Source organism: Balaenoptera physalus (genome assembly GCF_965194825.1).
Source record: "Balaenoptera physalus genome assembly, chromosome: 10".
NCBI lineage: Eukaryota > Metazoa > Chordata > Mammalia > Artiodactyla > Balaenopteridae > Balaenoptera > Balaenoptera physalus.
This window is the reverse complement of record NC_138889.1, coordinates 112,060,469-112,087,034: the sequence shown is the minus strand read 5'-3', so window position 1 is coordinate 112,087,034 and position 26,566 is coordinate 112,060,469. Positions and strand designations below refer to the sequence as shown.

General features: G+C 61.8%; 2 protein-coding genes and 1 long non-coding RNA gene across 23 annotated transcripts in view; 1 reads left to right on the top strand and 2 right to left on the bottom strand.

Annotated features, from left to right (window-relative positions):
• Positions 1 to 6,508: 6,508 nt before the first annotated feature.
• CDKN1C (cyclin dependent kinase inhibitor 1C) lies at positions 6,509 to 9,043 on the bottom strand. Of its 2 annotated transcripts, none has more exons than XM_082477723.1 (4): positions 8,827 to 9,043; positions 7,986 to 8,667; positions 7,323 to 7,459; positions 6,509 to 7,227 (listed from the first exon to the last, which is right to left on the bottom strand). In XM_082477723.1, exons 2-3 carry the CDS (start codon positions 8,623 to 8,625, stop codon positions 7,326 to 7,328), a joined length of 774 nt encoding a protein of 257 aa, XP_082333849.1. In that variant the 5' UTR covers positions 8,626 to 8,667; positions 8,827 to 9,043; the 3' UTR covers positions 6,509 to 7,227; positions 7,323 to 7,325. The 2 variants fall into 2 exon arrangements, with proteins under 2 accessions (XP_082333849.1, XP_082333850.1); XM_082477724.1 differs by having other exon boundaries at positions 7,986 to 8,635; positions 8,827 to 8,994.
• A 1,819-nt stretch (positions 9,044 to 10,862) lies between these two features.
• Positions 10,863 to 23,686, bottom strand: LOC309668200. The gene is made up of 2 exons (XR_014268121.1): positions 23,358 to 23,686; positions 10,863 to 12,036 (listed from the first exon to the last, which is right to left on the bottom strand). It is a non-coding gene; the product is annotated as an uncharacterized lncRNA (long non-coding RNA).
• The window catches only part of SLC67A1 (solute carrier family 67 member 1), a 25,681-nt gene continuing 20,316 nt past the window's right edge, over positions 21,202 to 26,566 (top strand). For 2 of the 20 annotated variants that reach the window (XR_014268117.1, XM_082477681.1), the window contains exons 1-4: positions 22,508 to 22,859; positions 23,034 to 23,122; positions 23,693 to 23,883; positions 25,883 to 25,980. Coding sequence is in view for 15 of the 20 variants with exons in the window: in XM_082477681.1 (XP_082333807.1) it covers positions 22,667 to 22,859; positions 23,034 to 23,122; positions 23,693 to 23,883; positions 25,883 to 25,980 (571 nt within the window). In the remaining 5 variants the exon portion in view is untranslated. Of the gene's footprint in view, positions 21,644 to 22,488; positions 22,860 to 23,033; positions 23,123 to 23,692; positions 23,884 to 25,882; positions 25,981 to 26,566 lie in introns of those variants that run through there. The other 18 variants (XM_082477680.1, XM_082477683.1, XR_014268116.1 and 15 more) reach the window with 18 other exon arrangements.

Genomic DNA, 26,566 nt, shown 5'->3' with positions numbered 1-26,566 from the left:
AGCTCTGATGTCTAAGTAAGAAGCCGCTCCCACCATTTGGTCAGTTCAAACACAGGAAGTGCTCCGTGACCTTTTTTCTATTACTAAAAATCCCTGCTAAAGGAAAACAGTTTTGTTTTTAATTTGGGTAACAATCGTTTTGTGAGTCCTGAAGCAAACCCCCCAGAATAGGCTGGGTACGCACTGAGCACCAGCGCTGAGCACTGCCAGGAAAAGTGCCATGGCCAAGGGGCCTGCAAACTCTTTGGAAACTTGTCTGCTTGGTCAGATGGGGCAGAGGTGACTCTACTCAACTCCCCAGGCCAGGCTGTTAGAGACCTTGCTGCTTTCACCAGGGCTCCGGGAGCACTGCCATGTTGTGAGGAAGCCCAAGCAGGCCTGAGGAGAAGCCACAGGAAAAGGAACTGAGGCCCCAGCTGGCGGCCAGCTCCACTCTGCCAGGCACGGGAGTGAGCCGAGCCATCTTGGAAGGCAACCCCCAAACCCCGACCAAACCACCCTAGCTGACGCCCCGTAAACAGAGCTAAAGTACCTGCCAGCGCTTCCCAAGTCCCTGACTCATAACATCCTAGGTATAAACAAAACCGTTGTTTTAAACCACAAAGCACTGGGATGGCTTTTACTTGGCACGAGATCACTGGAACAGGTGTTCTCATGCCAGTGGGAGAGAAGGGCCGGTTGCCAGTGCACCTCTGCCTTCATGGCCCTGGCATTGAGGAGTACAACCCCGGTCGAGTTTCAGGGCTGAAGGGGATGCGGAACACACAGCCATGTGACACTGAAGCAGGCTGGCCCCTAGGGGGGCCCCATCCCCGAGGGCTCTCAGGCAACGGCTAAGTTTGAAGCATTTCTTCCTGATGCCACCCAGGCCACTTCTCTTTCTTAGTCTAAGGAACATATGCCAGCAATACAATCTGTATCTCCACTACCCTTGAAAATCTCACTTCAAGGCTTACATAATACCAATGTTAAATTTCAGAATAAGTGATCGGGGCTACTTAAGTATGCCCAACTGTCGGCTCACAGCTCAGTCTCTGAGACTGTGACCTGTTCCCAAACCTTGATAATTTTCCTCCTTCATCATATAAAAAAGTTAGATGAGTGACTGGACACGTGTGTGTCTGTGTCTGTGTGTGTTGTGTGTCTGTGCATGTATATGTCTGTGTGTTTGCTTCTGTGTGTGTGTATATGTGTGCATGTGTGTATATGTGTGTGTACGTGTATGTGTGTATGCGTGTGTGTGTGCAGGAAGTTTCACTGGGGACCACTCTTGGGCTCACCTGGCTGGTGGGGTGAAAGAGCAGGGTTAAGAACAGGAGAAGCTGAGCTCTGATGCAGATCTGAGAAAGGTCTCAGCCAATCCCTGGGGGGCCCCGGAGCTGGGATGGTCCCTCAGAGTTGTCTGTTCAAGGCAAGGGGCCGGGGCTTTGCCCCCCGAATCCACCAGCCTTTGCAGGTGGGGCATGTACGGGCAGGGATGAGGCAGCTCTCTTCAACTGAGAGCAAGACCTGCAGAAACACTCACCTGAGCCAGCAGCTGCCAGCCTCCCGCGGTGGGAATCGATGCCTTAGTGGTTCAGCACACTGAGACTTGGGAACGTAAGCCATGCCTCCAGAGCCTGGGCCCCGGACAATCCAGGTGGATCAGTGCAGTGCCAGGGGAGGGGAGGCGGAAGTGGCGTGTGGAGTCTCATTCGTGTGGAAGATTGTGATCAGCCCTGTTGCCTCAGGAAAGCTCAGGATGGTGGATCCCCGTGGCGGGGATGAACATGCGGCCAGCACATCCGGGGATGCAGTCAGAAGCTGGGTCACTGTCGCGCTAGCCACGCAGAGGGACTGCCAGCCTGCCCCCAGGCCCTTCCATCCCACCTGCAGCTCCTCTGCCCGGAGGCTCCCTGCCTCACCTACTGGACACTTTTTGAAGCACGTACAGACTCTACCACAGAACAGAAGGCAACTGGCGAGGACACGGGACCCTGCCACGCTGAAAGACTCGGCCTCCCGCCCTTCCATGTGACAGGCTTGAGTTGGCACCTGTAGGACACTGAAGGCAGTGCTCAGAGAGGAGGCTCCAAAATTTCCAGACACGTGTCCAAGCATCCCGGACAACTTGACACCACCACCCGGTCCTTGCTGTCATTCCTGGAAACCTAAAACAGTGACTTGAGATCTTCAAAGGATCTGTCTCTGTCAGCTTAGTTTACCATATGCTGCATAACAAAAATCTCAGTGGCTTACACCAACTACAGAGGATTTCTCTCTCTGACAGTCCCATCCTGGTGGGCTGGGGCTGGGTTCCACTGCAAGTCAGTGGAAGGGGCAGCCCCATCGGGACCCTGCTGGTCCCTCAGTGGAAAGATAAAAAGGTGGCCCCATACCCAGGGCTGTAAGGGCTTCTGCTCAGGCGTGGCATATGTCACAGTAATCACATTTCATTGGCCAGAGCAAGTCACGTGGCCAAGTCTGATATCAACATGCAGGAGATGTAGAATCCTCCCACAGGGCAGGGCAGCAAATATTTGGATAATAATGCAATCCACCATCATGCAGCGCCAACTGGACGAGGAACTGACCAATGGCTCAGGCGCTCTGTCCCAGTCAGGTCAAACCAAAGAGGTACTGAAAGAAAGCCACAGTCATCAGGGTTCTTTTTTTTTTTTAATTTTTTTTTTAAATTTTTTGGCCACACCGCAAGGCTTGCAGGATCTTAGTTTCCGAACCAGGGATTGAACCCAGGCCCCAGCAGTGAAAGTGCCAAGTCCTAACCATTGGACCACCAAGGAATTCTCTAACGTTCATTTTTAATTATGCTTTGTGTCTAAATTGTAATTAGGTTTCTGTTTGTTTGAATTCACCTAAAAACTCGTGGTCAGTGTGGTCCACCCAGGAGAAAAGTTTGAAAAACAGTGTCTTGACAGGAACTCTCGTTCACTGCTGGTGGGAATGCAAAAATGGTACGGCGACTTTGGCGGTGTCTCACAAAATTCAGTGTACTCTTACCGTATGGTCCAGCAACCGTGCTCCTTGGTATTTCCTCCAAGGAGTTGAGAACTTAGCTCCACACCAAAAATGTGCGCAGCTTTATTCACAATTGCCCAAACTTGGAAGCAACCAAGATGTCCTTCAGTAGGTGAATAGATGAATAAACTGTGGTCCATCCAGACGATGGAATATTACTGAGAAATTTTTTTAAATGAGCTATCAAGCTCATTTGAAGGAAACTTAAAAAGTGAAGTGAAAAAAGAAGCCAATGAGAAAAGGCTCCATATTGTAGGAATCAAACACTATGACATTCTGAAAAAGGCAAAACTATGGAGACAGTAAAAGTTCAGTGGTTGCCAGGGGTTGGGAGGAAGGCTGAACAGGCAGAGCACAGAGGATTTTTAGGGCAGGGAAAATACTCTTTAGGATCCTGTAATGGTGGATTCATGTCCTTATACATCTGCCCAAACCCATACAATATCCAACATGAAAAGTGAACTCATATAAAATATAGACTTTCGTTAATATTTAAATAATGTATAAAAACTTTTTTTTAAAAACAAGAAACAGTGCTCTTGAGACAGCATTGGGGGAGGGCAGCTAGAGCCGTTGGGCCAGCAGCGTGGGCTGTGTCCTGACTGGGTACTTGGCAGGTCACTGACCCTGGGCCAGTGGCTTTGCTGAACTCACCTGTAACGTGGAAAGCTAATGCCTCATTGACAGGACTGTCCTGGTGTCCACAGGGCCTGGCTGAGAGTGGAAATCAGGGCAGGGTAGCCTGAACTACAACTTATGTCCAAAAGAAGGGGCTCTCCCCTTCTCTGGGAAGGCTTCCTCAGCTCTGAGAATGGCCCACACTCACACTTACATGGAACCAGGAACCTCAGAGGTCTCCCCCCTTTCCCACTTTCCAGTCTCCCTCATGCTCCACCCCAACCAGTCCATCAGCAAGTCCCATCAGCTCTCCCTCCCAATATATCTCCAGGCTCCCCCCACCCCACCTCCCACTCCGGCCCCTCTGGTCCACTATTCTGTGAGCACTCCAGACCTCAGGGCCTTTGCACTGGCGGTTCCCTCTGCTGAAACTATCTTCTCCCAGTTAAACCTCAAGACTTGCACCCCTCACCTCCGCCAAGCTCAGATGCACTTGCTGGGGGTTGGGAGGAGGGCTTCCTGGCATGGCCTGCTTTAAACAATAGCCCCCTGGCCCTGGTTACATCACCTCTCCCCATAGAGGCAGCTCCTGCTAGCAGGGAATTGTGTCTGTTTTATGCATCGCTGTGTCTCTGGTGCCCAGAGCAGTGTCCGGCGTGCTGGAGGCACTGGGAACGTTTGCCAACCTGGTACCTCTGTTTGGGTGGCCGGCCACAGTAGCTCCTACCCGGCCCCTCCTTTGTTCTCCTCCCAGCAGCCTTAGGATGCTTTCTTAAATTGCCTCAGCTTCTGTCACCCCGCTTCAATCTCCCCAAGGGCTCCCTACTGCCTGCAGACAAAGTCCAGCAATTGACGCCAGCCCATCAGACTCAGGAAGGTCCAGGAGACCAGCGGGAGACCAGGGAGTGGAGAGGCCCTGCAGGCATACCCTAAAAGGCACTCTTACAATGAATAATGTTTAAACCATGTGCCAGCCCAACACACACCAGCAGGCCAGGCCAGGGCCATGGGAGACCCCCGAGTGGCCCCCTCGGCCCTACTCTCCAGCTTCATCGGGACCCTCTGGCTCCAATACACTCACCCTATGGGTGACATCCCATCCTATGGCTTCCCCAAACACCCAGCTAAAGCGCCCTGCCCACCACTGCCCAGGGCAGTCCCTGCTCAGCCTCTGCCCCTTTATCATCCCATCGTTGGTTTATGGTTAGAGGCTCTACATTTTGTCTTCCCAGTCTGGTCCATAAGAAGTTGCCCAGATCACACTATGACTCAAAATCCAGTGCTTTTTCCCTAAGGAGGGCAACCTCTGGGTCTCTGCTGCGAGCTCCCGCCTGGGGGAGAAACTGGCCCCAGAAACGACGTTTAGTGTCCCCTTTCCGTCCCTACAGGGCCCTGGTGCTGCTTTTGAGAAAGCCACCCTGAGTGACACCAGGAAGCTGGGTAGCAGGGGGCTGCATCCCCAGGTCCGTGCTGGGGGCCAGGGGTGTAAGCAGCAGAGCCGGGGCGGGGGCTGGGGGGCGGGTAGGATGCCCAGTCGCATTGAGTTTGGGGTGAGGAGGTGCCCACCCCAGCCAGACTCTGTCCTCAGTATGAATGGTCATTCCAGCAGGGTGCCGCTGCCCGTGGACTCCCAGCTCACGCCATCCTCCTTCCCGCTCAGCCAGGCTGAGCTTTCACCTGGTCACACAGGCAGGCCTCGGGGAGGCCCCTCCCCAGAGGAGAGGTGCAGAGCCTGAAGTCAGATCTCGGCAGGTCTAATTCCCAGGATGTGTTCAGGCTGAGCTGAAGGCGGCAGGGCCCCTACTCTCATTTCCCAGGGGAGGTATTTCTCAGTGTGCAGCCCCAGCTGGGCCTCGGGGCCAGTCCCATTTCCCTCCTCCCCACCCTTTCAGGCAGCTGGGGGGAGGGTAAGTTAATCGCATCTCCAAAATCGAGGCTTCAGCCGAGCCTTTGACCCTGATCCGTGGGGTACATCAGTGTCGCAAACAGCCCCAAAACGGTTAACTTAAAAAAATACACCACCCCTGCTCCGCTGCCCCAGGCCCAAGGCACCAGCAAAAATACTGCTAGCCGTCCGTTTTTGCTATTTTACGTCACCCTTTCCATTGTAAGCCATAATTTTCAGAGGTTTATAGGTCAGCTATAAAAAAAACAAAATAAACCTCTCCTTTTGACTAAAAGGGAGCACTTGGAAACTAGAAGGCTGGTGGGTGCCCGGGTGGATCCGACCGCGAGTTTTTCCACCGAAGCGGCGGCGCATCGCATCCCTCCCCACCCCCACCTGCCCCTGGGCCCTTCCTCTCGGCCTCCCCCTCCCCCCTCTTCCCCGCAGGCCTGCAGGCTGCCCCTCCCCCACCGCGGGCGAGAAGAGGCCGGAACACATCTGGGGTCCTGCAACCCCACCCTGGGGGACACCGGGGCCCACGAAGCGGAGGACTTTGGAGCCGTTGGGGTCCACCTTGGGCGGGGCCTGAAGAATTTCAGGCTCAGGTTCGCCCTCTCCGGGCCTGCGACCGGCCCAGTCCCTGCAGGTGCCCACCTGAGTCCCATTGGGGCTCGGCCCAGGGCAGCTGGGGTGTGGGTGGTCTCCTTAGAGCCGGGGAAACAGTGAGCCTTGGTCTCCGCGTACAGCCCTGCACACGTGTGTGTGTGTGTGTGTGTGTGTGTGTGTGTATGTGTGGATGAGATAAATGCAGAGCGAGGGCGGGGCCGCTCATCCCTAAATTAGGGCCCTGGAGCAGGTGGGCGTGGGCCAGCCCTGCCAGGAGAAAGCCCCCCTCCCTCCCTTTAGGGCTGCCCCCTGGGTTCTAACTCCCTAACTTTTGGGGGTGCCAGAGGGGAAAGCTGGAGGCAGTACAAGCACACACGGAGCTGAGTTGCAGCATTATTCGGCCTCTTTATTTAGAACCCGGCGGACGAGGAGCCGGGGCAGTGGTGCAGACGGCTCAGGAACCTTTTTTTTTTTTTTTTTTTTTTTTTCTTTTAACAGATTTGTCTTCAAGTTTAAAATAATCATAATAGTAAAAAGAGACAGCGAAAGCGCGAAGAGACTGCAAGCTAGATGGGCTTGTACGGCAGCTACAGCTTGTGAGCGACCCCCTCCCCCCAGAGTCCGCTATAAAAAATAAATTTACATTTGTCGATAACCAGATGCGAGTGAGGTGCCTTTGGCATAACCAATAACCGAGCTAGCGCGTGGCAGAGCGGCCCACGCCTCGACATAAATAGAAAATATAAGTTAGTATAACTTTAAAAACTTTTTGTACAAATATACATGTTTTTTTCCTTTTTTCCTTTTTTTTTTCTTTTTTCATTTTTTTGCACTGAGTTTCAGCAGAGATTAAACATTTTATATAAATGACTCTTAAAGCTTTACACCTTGGGACCAGTGTACTCCTCGTGCAGAATACATTTAGATATAAAAGACGTTATTAATACATTGCACAGTTTTCAAACTTTAAACACAAAACCGAACGCTGCTCCGTGGCAGCTGCCGCCGGTTGCTGCTACATGGACGGTCCCAGCCGAGGCCCAGCGCTCCTCTCCTGTCCGCTGCCCAGCGGGCTCCCTCGGGGCTCGTTGGGCGCGAGGCTGCGGGAGAGAGGTGCGGTGAGCGAGCGGCGACAGAGTGGCCGCCGGCACCCCGCGGGGCGCCCCTCCCCGCCCGCCCCGTCTGCCGCGCTCACCTCTCATCGCAGCCGCTTGCGCGGGGTTTGCTCAGCCGAGCCGACGGCTGGAGCGGCGCCGGGCGCGGCGCATCCCGCGGGAACCTCGTTCGACGCCTTGGCTTCGGGCGCGGGTCTCTTGCGCTTGGCGAAGAAATCTGCGGGCGACAGCGCGCGCGGCCGGTCAGGGCGGGGCCGGCCGGGGAGCCCAAGAGGGTGCCGGGAGGGGGCGCGGGCGGCTGGCCGGCCGGTGGGGGGGGCGCCGTCCCCGCCCGCGCCGAGGTCCGCGGCGGGTCAGCTTTGTTTACGTCGCCGCGCAATGTGCTGTGTAAGCATTTCCCCTTGTCCCGCGGCCAAGCCCCCCGGGGCTACCGCCGCGCTTAACCCCCTCCGCGCCGCGATCGCCGCGCCCGGCCGCGCCCGAGGAGGGTCTCCAGTGGCCCGGGCGAGGATCGCGCTCGGAGGGGGCCAAAGCGCGCCCTCCCAACCCTCTCGCGCGAACCTCTCCGGAGCACAACAACAGGGCGGGGACGGGGTGCGGGCGCTGCCTCGCCCCGCGCGCTGCGGGCCCTTTAACGCCACGGAGGAGGCGGGGACCAAGAGAGGCCCCCGAGGGCCTGGGAGCCCGGCCGGCCGGACAAAGCAGGGCCGGGCCGGGCCGGGGCGGGGCCGCGCGGGACTCACCGGAGATGAGAGGCCCGGACAGCTTCTTGATCGCGGCGCCTCCGGCGGCGGCAGTGGTGGCAGCGGCGGCGGCAGTGGCGGCGGCGGCGTTGGTGTTGGTGGCAGTGGCGGCAGTGCCCGGCGCGGGGCGCCCCGAAATCCCTGAGTGCGGCGGCTCGGCCAGGGGCTCCTGGCTGCGCGGCGGCGAGACCGCCTCCGGCTCAGAGCTCTCCTGCGGCGCCGGGGCCGGGGCCGGGGCAGGCGCTACGGACGGGCCGCTGGACGGCGACGCCGGCGCCTCCCCGAGGCCGTCGAGGGACTCATCGGCCGGCGGCCCGGAGGGCGGGCTATCGCCCGCGCCGTCCGGGCGGGGACGAGGCGCCAGGAGCAGGCGACAGCGCCCCACCTGCACCGTCTCGCGGTAGAAGGCGGGCACGGAGTCGCTGTCCACCTCGGTCCACTGCAGGCGCCCGGGGCCCCGCAGTGGCACGTCCTGCTGGAAGTTGTAGTCCCAGCGACGCTGGTCCTCGGCGCTCAGCTCGGCCAGGCGCATCTGCAGCTCGCGGCTGAGCTCCTCGTGGTCCACTGGCCCGAAGAGGCTGCGGCAAGCGCTGGTGCGCGCGAACAGGGGAAAGGTGCGGCGGGCGACCAGGCGCTCCATTGCCGACGCGCTGCGGAGATACGCATCGGACTTTTCCGGGGGCTGCGCGGGCCGGGCGGCGGGAGAGGAGAGGAGAGGCGAGGAGGAGGAGGAGGAGAAGGAAGAGAGGAAAGGAGGGCGGAGGCCGGGCGCAAGTGAGACCCCGCGCGCCGGAGTCTGCATTTGCAAAGGGACGCGGCGGGAGGGCGGCGCGGCGGCTACCTGGCTGTCGGGCCGTGGAATGCTCCTGAGTCTCGCTCGCTGTGTCGTCCGGCCGGCGGCCGCGCCCCCTCGGGTGCCTGTCCTCGCTCGCTCGGCTGGCCCTGGCCTGGCTGGCACCCACCGAGCGCAGAGCACTTGGCCTGTGGAACGCCCAGTCCTCGCGCGCCCCTTTATACGCGAGGGTCCCACCCCCCCGCGCACTGGCCCCGCTGCTATTAGCATAATGTAGTATTTTCAGTTTCAACAACACCGCGGCGATTGGCCGGCGCCGCGCTGCCCCCGCCCCTCCGGCGGTCCGGCCCCCGCCCGCCGCCCATTGGCCCTGCGCACACACCCACCCGAGGGCGGGGCGGGGCGCGAGGACCGATTGGCGGGGCGCGGGGCGCGCGCAGCGGCGGGGGAGGGGGCGGTGCGTGGGGCGGGGCCGGAGTTAAAGGGCGCTGCGGGCGGTAACGTGACACCGCGGCGCCCCGCCCCCTCGCCCCATCCCCCCCACCCCCCACCCCACCCCACCCCCACCCCCGCCCCCGCTCCCGCCCCCCGCCGGCTCCTTTGTCTGCAGGCGGGGGCTGCTCGGCGGCGGTGGCGCGGGCGCACCCCCACCACCTCGGCCGGCGCGCCCTACCGGGCGCGGCGGGCGACGACCCCCGGCAAGACCGGCGTTCGGCCTGGCCCGACTCGCCCCCCCGGGGGCACCCAGCCCCGCCGCCCGCGCTCGCCCTTGGGCCTCCCGCGCCAGTTGACGGGCCTTTAACCCGCCGCGGCCAGCTCGTCCCTGGCTGGAGCTAGATAGGGTCTTCGGCTGCCCCCGCGCGGCCTGCTGCGCCCGAGGCTTGTGTCCCCGGCAGGGTTCCGCGCACCTGGAGCCCTAACACACCTGCTAGACCTAAGGCCCACGAGCGAGCGGGGAGAGGGGTCTGGGGGGCCGGGGGAGGGAGGCTCTGCTCCACTCTTTCTCCAAGGGCGAAGTGGCAGACACCTTGAGAGCTGTCCCACAATCGCCTGGAGCCAGGGTCTGGAGACTCTAGCTCTTGGGGCCGTCCGTCCTGCCCAGTGGATGGGAAACTGGCCGTGCCCATCCTGAGCTAGGCACCCTGTGACATCCTGAGCTACGTCACTGAGTGGGTGCTCAGCCACTTCAGGCTTGGCCAGGCCGGGGGTTGGCTGGCTGGCTATTGGACAGGGCGCTGGAAGCTTCTCCACTAGGGTGGGCCTGGCCCTGCCCAGCCTGGGACCCTGACTGCGTACGCTGATCCTCTGGGCCAGGCTTATCCCTTGTCACACAGGGAACCGCCAGATGGGGTGGGGGCGGAGGGGCAGCAGTGAGCAGCCGCGAGGGCACCCAGGCAGCCCTGGTCCAGCTGCTTATAGGAGCTGCGCCTCTCTGCCTCCATCCTGGAAGGCTAGCACCCCCTCATTTGTGCCCAGGAAACGTGTTGGTTGGGAAGTACACACCTAAGAATGAATGACAGGGCATGCGAGCCAGTGGGCCCTACCACAGTGTCAAGGAGAGAAGCAGCCAGCCCAGAAAGGGAAGGACCTGCCAGGCAAGGCCCATGACCCTGCTCCCCCGCTCCTTGGTGCGGCCCCTGGCTGTCCCCAGTGGCCATTCCATCTGGGCCAGGCCACAGGAGACCGTTACTTTCTGCTGCTTTCCCCTTGGCCCAGCCTGTCCCAGGGCTGGGAGCCTAGGAAATGCCTCCAGCAGCTCAGGCGGGGAGGGGGACGGCCAAGCACCTGCTGGAGGGCCCAGGAGGGCCCTGAGCTCCCAGCCCCTGTCCTGGGTGAGCCCACAAGCCCAGTGAGAAAGGTGAGCTGGGGCTGACCCAACCCAACCTGCCTGCCTCCCCCGCAGGGTCAGGTGGGTTCCAGGTCCCTTCAGGGGCGGGACTCCTTGCTAACATGCAGACGTGTCCTGGAGGAGGCTTGTGGAGGCAAGGTTTGGAATGAGGGCCAGCAGGAGAGGCCATCAGCCCAGCTAAGGGATACGGCACGTTGCCACTCTTGGCTCTTGACAGCAGGACCAAAGTTGATGATTCGTGTTATATTTCTTTACCCTTTTTTGTGCATTCTATTCCAAGTTTTCCACAAGTCCAGTTGGTACAAATTTTTTTAAATTAATTAATGTAGTTTTGGCTGCGTTGGGTCTTCGTTTCTGCGTGGGCTTTTCTCTAGTTGCAGTGAGCGGGGGCTATTCTTCGTTGCAGTGCGCGGGCTTCTCGTTGCGGTGGCTTCTCTTGTTGCGGAGCACGGGCTCTAGGCGCGCGGGCTTCGGTAGTTGTAGCACGCAGGCTCAGTAGTTGTGGCACACAGGCTTAGTTGCTCCGCGGCACGTGGGATCTTCCCAGACCAGGGCTTGAACCCGTGTCCCCTGCACTGGCAGGCGGATTCTTAACCACTGTGCCACCAGGGAAGTCCAGTACAACTTTTTATCTTCGGGAAAATAAGAAGATGACAGAGACTCCCCTGGCCCTGTGGACCCCTTGGGTGGGGCTGATATCACCTGGCCTGGAGTTAGGAGGCAGGGCCTTGCCCCACCCTAGTGCCACGGCCACACCAGTCTCCCCAGAGGCCATACGCACAGGGCCACAGTGGGTAGTGACCACAAAACATGGAACCACACGGCCCCCAGGGTTTCCCAAGAGGTCAGGATGCCCTGGCTTCAGCCATCTGGGAGGGCAGGCCAGGGAAGGAGCCAACCCCCAGCCCAGGCTCAGCCTCCAGGCTATCTCCCTTCCAACAAGACTGAAGCCACCCCACTCCCAGCCCTGCTCTGGACACCCAGGGGGGCCAGCACTCTCCTCCCTGGCAAGGACTGCCCCATGGTATGAACACCTGTCTGCCCTGGGCCCCCCAAGGGCAGGGGGCCTAGTGCACGCTTCATAAATTACGGGAGCTGACCCTGCACCAGGCCTCCTGCGACCCTGCCCTGCGCGTGCACGACCTGGTCCGAGGACAGGCTCGGGAGGGCCGTCCCGACTGCCTTGGGTGCACACCAGACACCTCCGTGGGTGCCAGCTGAGTTCAGGGAGATGGGTCCCAGGGCCCCCACAGTGACAAGCCCAACAGCATGTGACTTGGAGTTCCGTCTCCAAGGACTGGAAGTGGGCATCCCATACATGTTGGGTCACATAGCGTGGCAGCTGTGGAGCCCTCAGCCAGCCGAGCCCTGCCTGGGATGGTGTCTGTGGATCCCTTGCTGGGCCTCACCTGTTTTACGGGGGAGGGAACGGAGACCTGGAGGCTTGGAGACACAGAGGCTGGGTCAGCTGCCAGGGCCACCCCCAGCTGCCTGGTGTCCTAGTTATATTTCTCCAGGGGCCATGGGGAGACCTCCTCGCTCAGTCACCTCATTAGGGCAGGGAGGTGACCTTCTGAGTCTGTGACCTTGAATTTGATCCAGGATGGTACCCACTGGCTTACTGAACCTGCTGGTCCCAGTAGTAGGCTGAGTCCCTCCCTGCGCCAGGGACAGACGGTGCGGAGGGCTGGGAGCCGAGGCCAGCACTAAGAAGAGGCCCAGTCCTCCCCACCAAGGGGCTCTGACAAGCAAATGTCTGTCTAGGTACAACAACCAGGCTCTGCTTTTGTAACTTAAAATGTATCCAAAGGAAAAAAGCATTTAAAAGGAACAATGTTTGTGCAGACAGCAGAACCAGGGAGGGGCGTGGCTACCCTACCCCCCCCCCAATCCTGCATGTGCAGGAACGGGGAGCCTATTTGCAGGGGGAGGGGGTGGTAGTCCTAAGCACCAGGCCCCCTGCTGGCATCCTGCAGGTACATCTCTGTAGCTCTCACCTCATCCAGCCTAAGAGCAGCAGAGTAAAAGCTATGAGCTCACCAAACCTTTGCCTTTTCCTGTAAGCACACAGAAAGCCCACGTGCCCAACCCCCTTGCGACCGGGAGGGGGGGGGGGCCACAGACCGTGAGCAGGATTGCTCTGCAGCACTTCCAGGCGGGGCCCATCAAAACCGACCAAGCGGTCCTCCTCCCCCCCTCCCCACTGGCGGGGGGGGGGGGAGGGGAGGGGGGGACCCCTGGGGACAGCAGAGCCTGCAGACGGCAGGAGCCCTGAAAGCCCACGTGGAGCAGAGCCACCAGCCCCGCGGCGCCTTCTGCACACCCACCTGACCAGGATGGGAGTGAGAAACAAACTTTCATTGCATCTTCAGTCACTAAAAAGTGAGAGTCATCCGTTACAGACACTACTTCCCCTGACTCACGTATATGGCACGGGTATATCCCGGTTGGCATTTTCTAGGTGAGGAAAGGAAGGCTCAGGAAGATTCAAGGACTTGCTCCAGCTTACAGTGGTTAAGGCCCGGGGTGGGGGGCGGGGGCGTTTAGTCCTCACAACACCCCACAGTCCGTGGATATTGTGGGCTCCTTTTCCAGGGAGGAGAAACATGCTTGCCGGAATGAGTGGCCCAACCTGGTCTCTGGTGGCGGGGAAACGCCATCCTCAGCCGCGTGCTGCCCCCTGGTGGCTGACTTCGGCACCAGCGGCCTCTCTGGCTGCCCCAAACCTCCCTTCTCCTGGGGACCCACTGGGGCAGTGTGTGTGCCAGGGCCCAGCCCCAGCAGTGCTTCTGGGGACCCTGCAGGGGCGTCTGTGTCTGTGCCCTTCCCACAGCTCTCCGATTGCTATCCAGGGTACCGCCCTGTCTGCGGAGTCTGGAACGACGTGACAAATGGTGACCACACTAGCTACCTCGAGCCTGCCCTGCACTGAGGCTGGCCTCCTTCCCTCATTTAATCATTCCAAGAACCTGAAGACGGAGGCGTTTTGATGTCCATTTGCCAAGGGAGGAGCCTGAGGCTCAGAGAGGTTAAGCAACCTGCCTGCAGTCACCCAGCGCTCAATGGCAGCTGATCTGTGCCTCTGGCCCAGCCCTGAGTCCCTCCCCCTGACTGCTATGAGGGGCCGGTAGGCACAAAAGCAGGAGAGGAAAGAAGTCAAGGGTCCCGAGGTTAACTTCCCCTGACACCCCCGCAAATATCCCCGCAAGCCCTGGAGCCAGGGGCGGGCACATGTGGGTGTATGGCCCTTCCCAGGGATGGCTGACCCCTGGGGTTCATCCTACCAGGGAGGTGACCGAGCTCCCGCTCAGCCAAGTCAGCCTTCCCACGTGCAGATCTTAGCTTGTCCACCTCCCGCCCACCAGGGTAAGGCCCTCACTGCCCCGGCGGCCCACCCAGTGTGCCCGGGGAGTCAAAGCACGTCACCCAGCGGCGCACTTCACCAAGGCCCTGGGCCGGCCTGGCTGGCCCCCTGGGGAGGCCGCTGCCCCTCTGAGCCTCACCTTCTCCCCGGTAAGATGGGGCCTGGAGGCCCCGAGGGGTATGGAGAGTTACAGATCAACCAGCCAGCCCCCAGCGACGGGCGGATCGGCCCAGCTCTGTGCTTGCGCGCGCGCGCGCACACACACAGGGGGAGGTTTCCTGGCGCCCTTGGCAGGGGCCCAGCGCCCCGCGCGCAGCGAGAATGTTCCTCCCGCACCGAGTTCCCGCGCTTGGCTCGCCCCGCCCCCGACCCCCCCAGGACGGGCTGTTCTCGGGGCGGCTGCCAGGCACGTCCTCCGCAGGTGCCGGCCTCCCTCCGGTGACTGTCCACAAGCCGCACAACGCGAATCCAAAGCTCTGATTACAGGGACTGCCTTGTACTCGGGGTCCGGGCTGGGGTCCTCACTCCCCCCGACCCCGAATCGGTGGGAGGGGCTGGGCAGCCCTGGGGGAGGAGCGGGGGAACAGGAACAGCCTTGGACGTGAGAGCTCCTCCGCCCCATCTCCAAAATAGACCGGGGCTGCTTCCCCCGACCCCCGGGGTCTCAAGCAGGGGGACCCCCTCTTCCCGCCTTAACTGGGACTTTTCTGGTTTCGGTCCTCAAAGTCCCAGGAGCCCCTGGACCACTGGTCATCCGAGGCTCCAGACAGACCCTCCCAGGGCTGAGGAGGTTTCCTGGGGCGGGGTGCAGGCACCGAGGAGGATCTCAGGGCCCGGCTCAGACACCCTCTGTGGCCAGCTCTGAGTCCCACCAGGGCCCCCTCCTCCTCCCCCCACGCAGGACACAGACCGGATGGTCCCCTGGGCCAGAGGCTCACTTTGCCAGGGAAACAGCAAGAAAAGCACATCGGGGATGAGCACATGACCCCCCTTCCCAGACCTCATGCCCACCATGCCCCCCCCAACTTCCTGTCTAGTCTTCTTGAGCTAGTGGGGTCCCCTGTGAATCAGCATCTTCTACCCACAGAGTACACCAGGGACCCCCTCTCCCACCCTGCTTCCAACACCTCCGCGTGGTGTTCAGAGCAGCTGAAATGCCAGGCAGGAGACGTGATGGTCCCCACCCCTCCCACAGCAGGACCTGGACCCCCGCAGCCATGGAGGAACAAGAGGCAGGGGCTTCCTAGGCTTCCGGAGAGACTTCATGTGAGACATTAGTTGAGCACCTAGTACTGGCAGGCACTGGGACACCCCCAGCAGGCTCCCACCGCAAGTCAGGGCAGGATGAGGGAGCAGCCGCCTGCCTGCTGCCCGTCCACGGTCGGGTGAGGAGGATAGCCCTCACCACTCTGTCCGCTGCCCCATCCACTCACTCTCCACGTTTGCCCAACTCCCTCCCGCCTCTCCCCCCCTCCCCCCGCCCCGCCCCCGCCCCGCCCCCTCCCCCCGCCCCCGCCCCCTCCCCCTCCCCCCCCCCCCCGTGTTTCCAAGGTGAGCAGCAGCTAGCTGATCAGGACAGAGGCCAGGAGGTAAAAGCAGGACAACCCGGCGAAGCCAGGGCTGCAAAGAGTAGGGGCTCCGCAGAAGCGGTGCCTGTCCCCTCCCTCCCCCAGTGGCCCGGGCAGGGGGACCACAACCGTCCCCAATGTGAGCGGCAGCCCCTGGGCCCCCAGCCAGACCAGCCCAGGCCGCCTCCCCACCCGCCGGCAGCAGCCTTGAGGCCCCAAACTGGGCGCCTGCTGCCCCCTGGTGTCCAGAAAGGGCACCACCACCACCACCACCACCACCACCACCACCAGCAGCCCGCCCACCCAGCCCACTGGGGCCGGAAAGTGGAGGGCGGACCCTGAGCAGCCTCCAGCCACCCCCTTCCCCCACTGCCGCCTGCCTGCCCGCCTCACTCCTCCTCACCCCGTGGGTGCCTTGGCCAAGGGCCTCACTCTCTGTGACCCTGAGTCTCCTCGAGGCTAAAATTGGGGCGAGATCTGCCCACTGTGGCCAGTCAAGGCTGTGGAAGGGGGAAGCCTCATTTTCAAAAAAATCCCAGCACCCCAAGGTGCTTGGGGTGAGGGGTGTCACTCACACCTTAGTGGTAAATAGCGTGCGGCCTCTCCTGTCTCCAGGGTGGGCAGGGGGCCAGGGAGCCAAGGAGGGGAAAGACAAAGAGGCTACAGACCCCAGGTGAGGGCCTCAGCCTCCCCTCCCCCTCCCCTCTTCCCGTCCCTTTTCCTTCCCTTCCGCCTCCCCTTCGCCCCTTCCCTTCCCTTCCCTTCCCCCCTCCCTCCCTCCCCTCCCCTCCCCTCCCCTCCTTCCCTCGGCTGCCCTTCAGCCCCTCCTCATCCCCAGCCCCTCCTCTTCCTCTTCCTGCCAGGTCCTGCTAGGGGCCAGGCCTCACCCCAGCGTCCTCTGCCTTGTTCCCTCCATCAGTGCCGCTGGTCACTGGATCTCTCTGCAAGGCCTGCACCTGGCCGCCCCTGCCTGCCCCCGCTGCTGGGCCTGGGGGGCCGCATGTGGACCTTCCCTTACGAAGCACAACTGGGGAATTCCCTGGTGGTCCAGTGGTTAGGACGGGGCACTTTCACTTGGGGGGGGCCCGGGTTTCAGGCCTGGTCAGGGAACTGGACTCTGGCCCACCTAACAACATCAACGACCAAACCAATAACCATAACTCCCATTTCTAGGCTGGGAGCTAAGGCCCAGCGGGCATCTGGGCAGACACAGGCCCCTCAGGGCAGAAGTGCCTGGCTGGGGGAACAGCAGATAAGACAGCAGGCTTGAAGGGACACGTGTGCCCCACAATCTCCATCAGCTGTCCACACCCCAAAAATAAACCCACACCCTAAGGGAACCCTGTGGGCCGCCAGGGAAGGCCTGGGGTCCACCTCCAAGCTGCCCACAGTCAGGCACAAACCCGGAACCTCCACAGCTACTGGGGCAGTTGTGCTATGATGGTGGGAAGTGGGATACAGCAGGAGCCCCCATTAGGGGCCACCCCAGGTTTGGGATAAGGAGGAGGAGTCTGGGAAGGGAGGGGGGTCCCAGGCAGGGAGGTGGCCATGCCCAGGCCTTGAGGGCCTTCGCAGCCCATCGCAGCCGGTGCCCAGAGAGTGAGCAGGGAATGGGCTGGGTGGGGGCTGGATGGAGGCTGGAGAGGGTCGCAGGTTTGCAGGGCCTGGGGATCCATCTGGCCCAGGAGCTGGCTACATCCTGAAGGCACCAGGGAGCCCCGGAGGGTTCTAGCTGGGGGTCCAGGGTCCTGTGGTTGAGTGGTGGATGCAGGTGCCAGGACCAGCAGTTGGGAGCGAGGCGAGGAAGTCAGGGAAGCAGGTAATGACGGGGCGCCAGGCCAGGGGCTGGGAGTCTGGGAGAGGTCAGGTATGAGGGCTCCGGGAGCCTGGGATGGGGGATAAGAGGAAGGAGAGGGAGGGGAGTTCGGAGGATGGTGCCAGGAGGTGCCTCATGGCCTGGAGTGCAGGTGGGGGGTGAGAGGCAGCAGGCCCTTGCTGGGGGTACAGGAGGGTATGACCACAGCCCACAGCTGCCCCCAGGGTGCCAGTGGGCCCAGATTCCTGCCAGTGGCATCTTTGCACAGCAAGAGGAATGGGGCAGGGGGCAAGGTAGTGGGCGCTGCCTGGTCGAGGGGCAAATCTGTGGGCTTTGGAGTTGAGCAGAGTGACTGCTTCTTCCTGGCTGTGTGACCTTGGGCAAATCGCTTAACCTCTCTGTGCCTCTGCTTTCTCATCTGTAAGGCTCCTGATGAGGCTCGGAGGCCATGCCCGTACGTGCCTGGCACAGTGGCCCCCTCCTTGAGAAGAGGCATCACCCTCTGCATCATCGGTCTCTCCCTCCAGACCTAGAGGGGTGGGCAGGGCACAGCCGAGCACTGAGGACCCCACCAGCTGCCTTTGTAATGAAAAGTGGATGGACATTTGCTCTGAGCCCAGGGCCATGGGCTGGCAGGGAGACTCCAACCCCAACAAAGGCATTTGTACCCCCAAATCATGTGCAGTTCCCTAATAAACTGTCAGACAGGATGAAGCAGTATTTACATAACAAGCAGCTTGGACAGTGCTACCACCCGACCCGGGGGGCTCTGTGGGACACAGATCACAGTGACCGGTGGGTCTGTCTTCATGTGACACAGGCTGTTTCACCCGGCTGCACACACGCCCGATGCTCAGCCGCATCCCTGGTCGGTACCCTGCTGTTGCTGGCAACACACCCTCTCTGTGCCAGGCAGCCGCCCCGGCCACGCAACTTACGTGCAAATTGCCTCATTTAATCCTCACATGTATCCTACGAGGGAGGAATTAGCGTTGTCCCATTTTGCAGATGGGGAAACTGAGGCTTGAGAGGATGAGATGCTTGTCAAAGCCGGGTAAGCTGTGGAGATGCTGGCCCAGCAGGGCTGCCTGCAGAGCCTGTCTGGTCCCGGTTCGGCCACTGTTGGCGGCGTGACCTTGGGCAGCCCCTCCTCCTCGACTGTCAAATCAGGGCCTGGACCAGGGGTGTCTGACTTGTGCCCTCATCTGTGTTCACCGGTCCATCCAGCAGGGCTGAGTCCCAGTGGAAGGGGCAGGGCGAGAGGCCGTGGCTATCCCTCAGACTTCTGCGGTTTGCAAAATGCGTGTGAGACCTGGCCGCCCCCGAGCTGGGCGTCGGACCAGAGGCCCAGGGGTGGGAGGCAGCAGGGGCCCCAGAAACTCCCCCACCAGGTCCCAGGGTGCCCAGAAGGGAAGCTGCCGCTTGTCACCTCTTGAGGTGTTAGCGTGGCAGCTCCCAAGAGAGACCAAATAGCCAGGCTCCCTGAAACTGCCATCCAGGCAGGGGGAGGCACTGGTGCCGGCCACGGGGCTTCTCTAGGGTAAGAAGGGATGCCTGGGTTTGCGACTTCTCTTCTGGGGTCCTGGAAGTCCTTCCTGCTTCTTCCTGGATTCTCTACTGAGTTTCCGATGGGTAGAGGTTCCAGAAGGCGCTGTGTGTGGGATGGATGGTCAGAACATGGGGCGGTCCCTCCTAGTGGGGGATGAGGGACCAGGACCGGAGGAGGTGGTGCTCGGGGCGATGCGGGGCCCCTCCAGGTCCCTCGGGCATGTGCCTGTTTCGGGGACTGAGGCACCAGGAGCACATGGAGAGGAGCACATCCATGCCACGTGTCCTGCCTCGGTTTCCGCCCTCCCAGCCTGGTGAACAGGCGTACGGCTACGGTCTCTGAGCCCTGCTTTCCCGTGAAGTTGGAAGGCTAATCTTTTCCTGACTCCAGGCTGCCCTTCTGCCCTCTCACCACCACCCCCCCGGGCCGTAGCCAGGCCAGACCACCAGCTGCTAGCCGCTTCCCCCCCCCAGCGCCTTCCTGGATGGACCCCTCTCCTCTGAAGCTGTAGTTCCTGCCCAAGTATGGAACTTGGGGTAAGGTGTTCCTCCAGGGCCCTGGAGATGGGGCCTGTGACCTTGCAGTGCCCGCCCCTGCTCTGCTGCCCGGGCTGTCCCCCACCCCAGCGTCTTTCCTTCCTTCCTCTAGTTCAAGGCCCAGCGTGAGTCTGTCTGGCCTCCAGGGACCCGAGAGGGAGGGTGGCCAGCTGGCCGGGCTTGTCCAGGACTGTTCCTGTTTTCACATGGAAAGCCCCGCGTCCCAGGCAAGCTGGGGCCTTTGGCACCTCTTTGAGGGTCCCAAGAGCAAGGTCCCCTAGTCCTCCTCTCCTCTGGTCGTGGTAGAAAGGGGACACAGCCATCCCACAGTGTACCCCAGCCATCACCTGAGGGCCCCGGGGTCTCCGGTCCACAGGCCTCTCTCCCTGAGGCCACCTCCAGCAAACTTCTCGGCCGTGCTTCCCCGCCAAGACTCTTTCTCTCTCAGCTGTGGCCATCCGCTGGCATGAGCCCCTGGACTGAGTGACCCACCCCTCCCCACGTGGGACCCTGCGTCCCAGCACTGGGCCAGGTGCAGGGCGGAGCTACTGGGTGAGAGGTGGGACCCCAGGCCTCTGCCCCCCGAGCAGCCTGCTGCCTTCCCTCTGCCTGGACGCTGGGGTCAGGGGTCCCTGCATCACTAGAGGCCAGCAGAGAAGCCCCCTTTGGCTGGCAGAGCCTCCTCTGGGGATGTGGCCAGGCCATGTCCTGAAGGCCTCAATCCCATGAACCTACCCACGGGCTGAGTCGGAACCAACACAAGGCCCGGCCCCTGCCCCCTCCTCCGAGAAACCCCCGCCCAGACTACAACCCCAGGAGCCTAGTCACAGACTCCAGTTCTGGAAGGTTTCTTGGCACCTGCCAGCCCAGCCCCTCCTGTGGCATCTGCAGAGGGGCTTTGCACCCGCCCTCCCAGACCCTTAACCAACTGCCTCCAAGATGGTGCTCACAAACTGAGGCCAGGCCCCCGGTACCTGCGGTGGGCTGGGGTGCCCCTTGTAAGGATGCGACTTCAAGGACAGCTACCGAGCTGAGTCTGAGCTCCTGGGGATGCTGTGAGGGGCACAGGTGCTGCTGTGGGGTCTGGACACCCTCCTGCTGGCGAAGGCCTGAAACTGTGCCTCACCTGGGCTGGGAAGGTAAGCTCTGGCGGAGACCTGCCCCCAGCCCTCGTCCTGCCCCAGCCAAAACCTCCCTGGCGTCCCTGAAGAGGTGACGTTGAGGTGGGCCCCTCGGGGCATAGTAAGAGTAACAGGCACTGTTCCCTGGACCCGCATCAACCCCTTCCTGGGTTCATCTCGTCCTGGGTCAGAGCCTTAAATACTATCTCGATGCAGAAGACGCCCTGTGGTACCTCCAGCTCAGACCCCACGCTCCTGCACCTGTGTGTGACCCACGTCTCCACCCCCTCGAGCACTGAGCCCCAGCAGGTTCTCCCCTCGAGATCCCACACTCACACCCTGGCTCCTTCTCAGCTGATGGACACCACCCACTCCGTCAGCTGCGCCTTCCCCACGTTTGCAGACTCTCCCGCTCCACTGCCACCTCCTATTCAAGCCCACGTCCCCCTCCTCAGGACTGCAGAAGCGTCTCTACACTGGCCCACCCCCTTTGGTCCCTGATCAGCTAGAGGTTCCTTCTAGAACAGAAGAGCTTAGGACCCTGCCACGGCTCCACGGCACGCAGAGCCAGCCTGCGTGCTTGCAATCAGTGTATCATTTCCTTATGCGTCCCACGTATTGGGTACTATCTGCCCTCTCCCACACACGCAGACCCACGTGCATACACACACGCCTGTACACGCCTGTGTCGCAGCCCATCGCCAGGCAGTGCGTGTGTGGTGGTGCTGGGGGGGACTCCAGCACCTTGGATCCTGCCAGCTCATCCTTAGGACTCTGCAGAGGTGTCACCTCCTCTGAGAAGCCCTCCTCCCCAGCCCTGCTCAGATGAGCCTCACCCAGAACTTCAGCACATTTCTCTGAGAGGCTGTGAGCGCCCCAGGGCTGGGAGTGGGTCCAGGGGGAGTGCAGTTGCAGGGCTAGGAGGGCACTGTTCCCACACTCCCTGGGACCAGGAAGCTCCCTGCCCACAGAGCCTGTCATGACAGATACTTCGGCTGGATCCCATTGCTTCTGCTTCAACCAGTTCCACGCCATCGTAGGCCGTGTGTGACGCAGGGAGAGGTGAGTAACCAGCCCCTTCCCGCCCACCCCACGCATCTGGGCTGAAGTCTTCCTCCACCTCAGGCCCACTCTACGGCCCACTCCCCTGCAGACTTAGGGCCCCCAGCCCCTCCCTGAAAGGCCCCACAGCAGGCCTGGGGTTCCCTGGCTCCAGGCTTAACTGCTGGACTTTGGCCTGCCCTCGCGGGCCCTGCAGGGGCGGCTCCGAGGCTGCCTGCCCCTCCTGCCTCAGGCTTCTCGACCCTGAAGTTAGAAAACTGGTGAGCTGTGGTTAGCACACGGCGGAGGGGATGTTGGTTTTGACACTTGGCCTGGCTCTGGGCTGCGGGGCAGGTGGTGGAGTAGCAGAGTCCTGCATGGGCATCTGGTTACTTATCTGCGAAATCGTGCCTGGACCCAAGGGGGAGTCTGTGTGCCCCCCGGGGGGCTCCGGCAGGGGCTCTGGGTGGCTGCAAGGGGGCCCCGCCCGGTCCCGCGGAGGGACAGCGTAAAGCCATGTGAACCTGCATACCGTGGGGCTCTGATGGCCTTGACCAAGCCGGTGAGGTCGCCGCAGAGTGAAATGAGGAAAACCGGCGTCTCAGGAACTCCCAGCAGCCTCCTGCTCTGGGGGGGAGGGGAGGGGGGAGGGGGGAGGGGCCCAGGAGCGGTTCCCAGAAATGCTCTTGTCTCCCTGCCCCTCCTCTGGGTCTCTTTGCAGACCCTAGGCTGGGGGTAAGCCGGGGGGCAAGACAAGCATTGCCCCCACCCCTCCCCTTCCCTCCACCCCTCCCCCTCCCATCCTTCTTCCCAGCCCGTCTCGAGTCCCTCCGCCCCCTCCGCCTCCCCACCCTGCCCACCCCAAGCCCGGACCGGACACCAGTGCTGCTCGAGAGATCTGAATTCCCGCCTCCCCCGAGGACCTGGGAGAAAAGCTGGAGGGAGCCGGTCCGCGCAAAGCCGGGCCGGGGAGGGAGCAGGCGGCGTAGGGTCCGGGGCCGCGGGGTGGGGCGGGGCCCTCGGGGGGCGTGTCAGGTTTGGCCAATGAGAGTGCGGAGGCCGGGAGGGGGCGGGGTTCAGCCTCCGGGGCGGGGGAGCTCACCCCTGCAGGGTGGGTGTCCCAGGTCCCCCGAGAGGGCGGGTGCCCGAGCCCTGCCCCGGAAGGGCCAGGCCGGAGCTCACCCCAGGAGGGCTCGCCTCACCAGGACGGTGCCCAAGCTGACCCCTGCGAAGGCAGGTACCCGAGCTCGCTCCAGCAGGGCGGCCCCTGACCCACATCCCGCGCGGTGTCGAGCGCCTGCCAGCCAGGTGCCCCTGACCCGCTGCTCTCAGCCTCTGGGCCGCTCCCCACCAAGCTCCCCGCACCCCGGGTCCCCTCCTTGGTGTCACCCCATCCCCACCCCTGGCCCAGGTTCTGAAGGCCGCCCTTCGGCCCAACCGTACCGGGTGTTCATTCAGCCGATGGGGGTGGGGGGAGCAGACAGGGCCCCGCAGCCGGAGGTGAGGCGGAGCTGCCCCGCTGGGGGCCTGCAAGGCTGAGCTGTCGCCCAACCCCACCCCCAGGCCACTCCAGAAGCCACTCTGGTTCTGGCTGGAGGAACTGGGCAAAGTAGGCCGCACGCTGAAAGCCGCTCCGTAGTGGCGGGGGGGGGGGAGGGTGCACTGTGGGCCTGAAGACCCCCCAACCCCCCAGCACAGAGACCCAGCCAGCCCCTCACCCACAGGAGTCACCTACCTGAGCCGCAGTCGGCAACCACTCTGGGCCTCTGTTTCCCTCTAAAAATGGGGCACTGAGACCAGCCCATGCTGGGGGGGAGGGTCCCTCTCTCCGCTTCCATGGTGGCTGTGTGCCCAGAGACCCAGAGTTGTCTGTCGTGGAGGGGGAGAGCCACTTGTGGTCTTCTCCAAGATCCAGACTGGCCCTATGTCACACGGCGAGGGGCTGGAGATGCCCCGTCCGGCATCCCCGTCCTCTCCCACGGGCCCTGTCAGGGCCGCCTGCCTCCTGCCCCATGACTCAGCACCTTTGCCCGGCACAGCAGGACTTTTGCCCCCTGCCCGCTCCTCCAGCCTCCTGTTTGGATCCCTACGGGGTCTCCCAGCAACGCCTGCCCAGGATGCGGGAAGTCAGGGCCTCCAGGGGCCAGGGCCAGTCCCCCAGCGGGACTGGCACTCTGGACCTGCCCTGGGTCATGCTGCTCATGTACATGCTGGCAGCCCTGGAGCTCACCTGCCTCTTCATGCAGTTCTCCATCATGCCAGTGAGTACCCCTCCGCAGGCAGCCTGGCCACCGGCATGCCCCCACCGTCCCTCTCACCCTCCATCTCCGCCCTGGTGGCGGCCGGGGGTCGGGCCTCATGCTGCCAGGCTCCTCTCGCTGGGGGCCCCTTGCCACACTGGAGCCAAGCTAAGGCACCTGGGAACTGTGCCTCTGGACACCCCCCTTCAGCATGTCCTGGGCTCTGCTGCACCACCAGCTGTCCTCACGACAGCCCCCTCCCCACGGCTGCCCTAGCGCTGTTCCTCCCGCCCCACCTGGGGGCATTTGCCCTACTGATCCGCCACCCTCACACCTGCTCAACTCACTTCCTAGTCCCACTCAGGCCTCTGCTCAGGTCTCCTCCGAGGCAGGGCCCTCCCTCCAACACCTGCCGGGTGCCCGGAGTCACTCGCCCTCCCGTGCTGGCTGGTCTGTCCTCACGCAGCTTGCCCACACCCCGCATTGTACTTCATGGCATTAGATTACTTCTGTCTCTGCAACCAGGATGCTAGGGCAGGACTGATCCAGCTCATTCTCTGCCGCCTCCCTGGATCTGGAACTCTGCCTGGCCATAGCTCCCCCTTGGTTTAAGTGGCCATTGTGGCTTGCTGGGCCCGGCCACCAATCCTCCTCCTCCGTGCACTCTTGTTTATTCATTCAACACCGCTCTGTGGGGTCTCACCCTCCTGGGGCAATAGCACCCAGGAGACTTTGGAAGACCCAGAGCCCCAGGGATCCTTATCTGTCTGGTCCGGGTGGGACCATGGCACTAGCCACTGGCCACTCACCAGGAGATTCTGATGAGCAGCCTGGGCCTGGGGATCTGGGTGGGAGCGGGTATTGCCTTTGTCACAATTCCGGCCTTGGCAGGGCTCCCTGGCCAGACAGTGAGCCCAACTCCCCCGCTTCCCAAGCCCAGCTCACTTCCACCGAATGGCTTCGTCTGAGCCCTTTCTCCTCTCCTTGGCAACCAGGTGGCCAGGGCAGGTGCCTTGCTGTCCTCAACATAACATGGGTGACGACCATCCCTCCCTTGGAGAGTTGGTGCTGGGGCGATGAGAGAACAGTTGAAATCCTTGGCACGCGGGGCACAGAGCAGCTGTTGGTGCCACCTCCCCTCCCACTGGCTCTCCCAAGAGACGCATGTGTTTGTTCAACAAATGCTCGCAGGCACTCTGAGCACCTGGTCTCAGAACTCAGAATACCGCAGAGTGCAACGCGTGCCCCTGCCGCTGGCGGTCCTGAGCGTTGGTGACACCCACCGGCAGTAAACAATGCATAGTTAGACTGTGCTGCAGGAAGGGCGCTGGGGGTGCCGAGGAATGTGGCAGGCTTGGGGTCAGCAGGGCCTCCCTGAGAAGGCGACCCTGAGCAAAGCCTTAAAAGAGACACAGGGTGAGCTAGCCAGTGCAAAGGCCTTGGGGCAGTAGTGGGACAAGTGCTGGAGACGGGAGAAGGAGCTGAGCCCAGGAGTTGCTGATGGATGGGATACAGGTGTGCGAAAAACAGGGGGCTCATGGATGACACTGCGGATTTGGACCGGAACTCTTGGAAGGGTGGAAGCATCAACAGTGGAGCAGAGGAGCTGGTCTTGGAGGGAGACCGGGAGTCAGTTCTGGACGTGCTGAGCTCCAGGTGCTTTTAGACACCACGTGCAGAGCCAGAGTAAAAGGATTTGCCCTCGCCCATTTGAGGTGTACCCCAAAGAGGGGAAGGAGGGGCCAGCAACTGCCTTCACCGAGTACCGAGTCCCTGGAGCCTGGACCCAAAGCCCCTGTTGGGCTCCCCGCTACAAGATAAGCAGCCGCTTACCCCAGGGCCGCTGAGTCCCAGGGCCACGGGTCGCCCCAGGTGCACTGCGGAGTGGTCAGAGCCAGACCCTCAATTCCCTCCCACCCTGCTCAGGGCTACCCCTCCTACACCCTGCCCATGGAGGACCCCAGATTGCAGATGCTGGGGTCCTCCCAGGCCCTTCCCATGGACCCTGCCTATGTTTCAGTACCTGTCCCGGAGGCTGGGCCTGGACTCTGTCGCCTTCGGCTACCAGCAGACCATCTTTGGCGTGCTTCAGCTGTTGGGCGGGCCCGTGTTTGGCAGGTACCATGGGGCAGGGAAGTTTGGGGGCCCTCATCCCATGATGATCCAGGCCCGCCCTTTGGAGGTCATGGCCTGGGTTATGCCAGGTTCCCAAACCTCACACTGGGCCCCACTAGAGAGACAGCAGCCCCTGCTTCACGGACGGCCAGCCCGAGGCACAGAGCGGCTTTAGTCCCTTTAAGGCTGGGTTAAGCCCCTGCTCCCAGGGTATCCCCACCCCTAACTTCCACGAATTCTGGTTTGTGGCCAGACCCAGAGAGAGGATTTAATTGGTGAGACCCTCATGGCTATAAATGCCCTGCCCCACTGAGCCGGGGGGTCCCACCAGCAACTTTTCTGGAAAAGAATATTCTGGGGACTGGAACCCCCCAGACTCCCACTGGTCTCAGCGGGGGCGCTGGGCTCAGGGACGTGACAGCAGACATCCTCCCGCAAAGCCTGCCGTGAACAGATCAACGTGGCAGGAGTCAGATTTCTAGAGTTACTCCACAGAAAAGAAGGGTCTCCAGACCCGGTAACATCGGACAGAGCAGGGGCTCCGGGGTAGGGGTGAGGGGGGGCGGTTTCCCAGGTTTGAGCCTGGGAA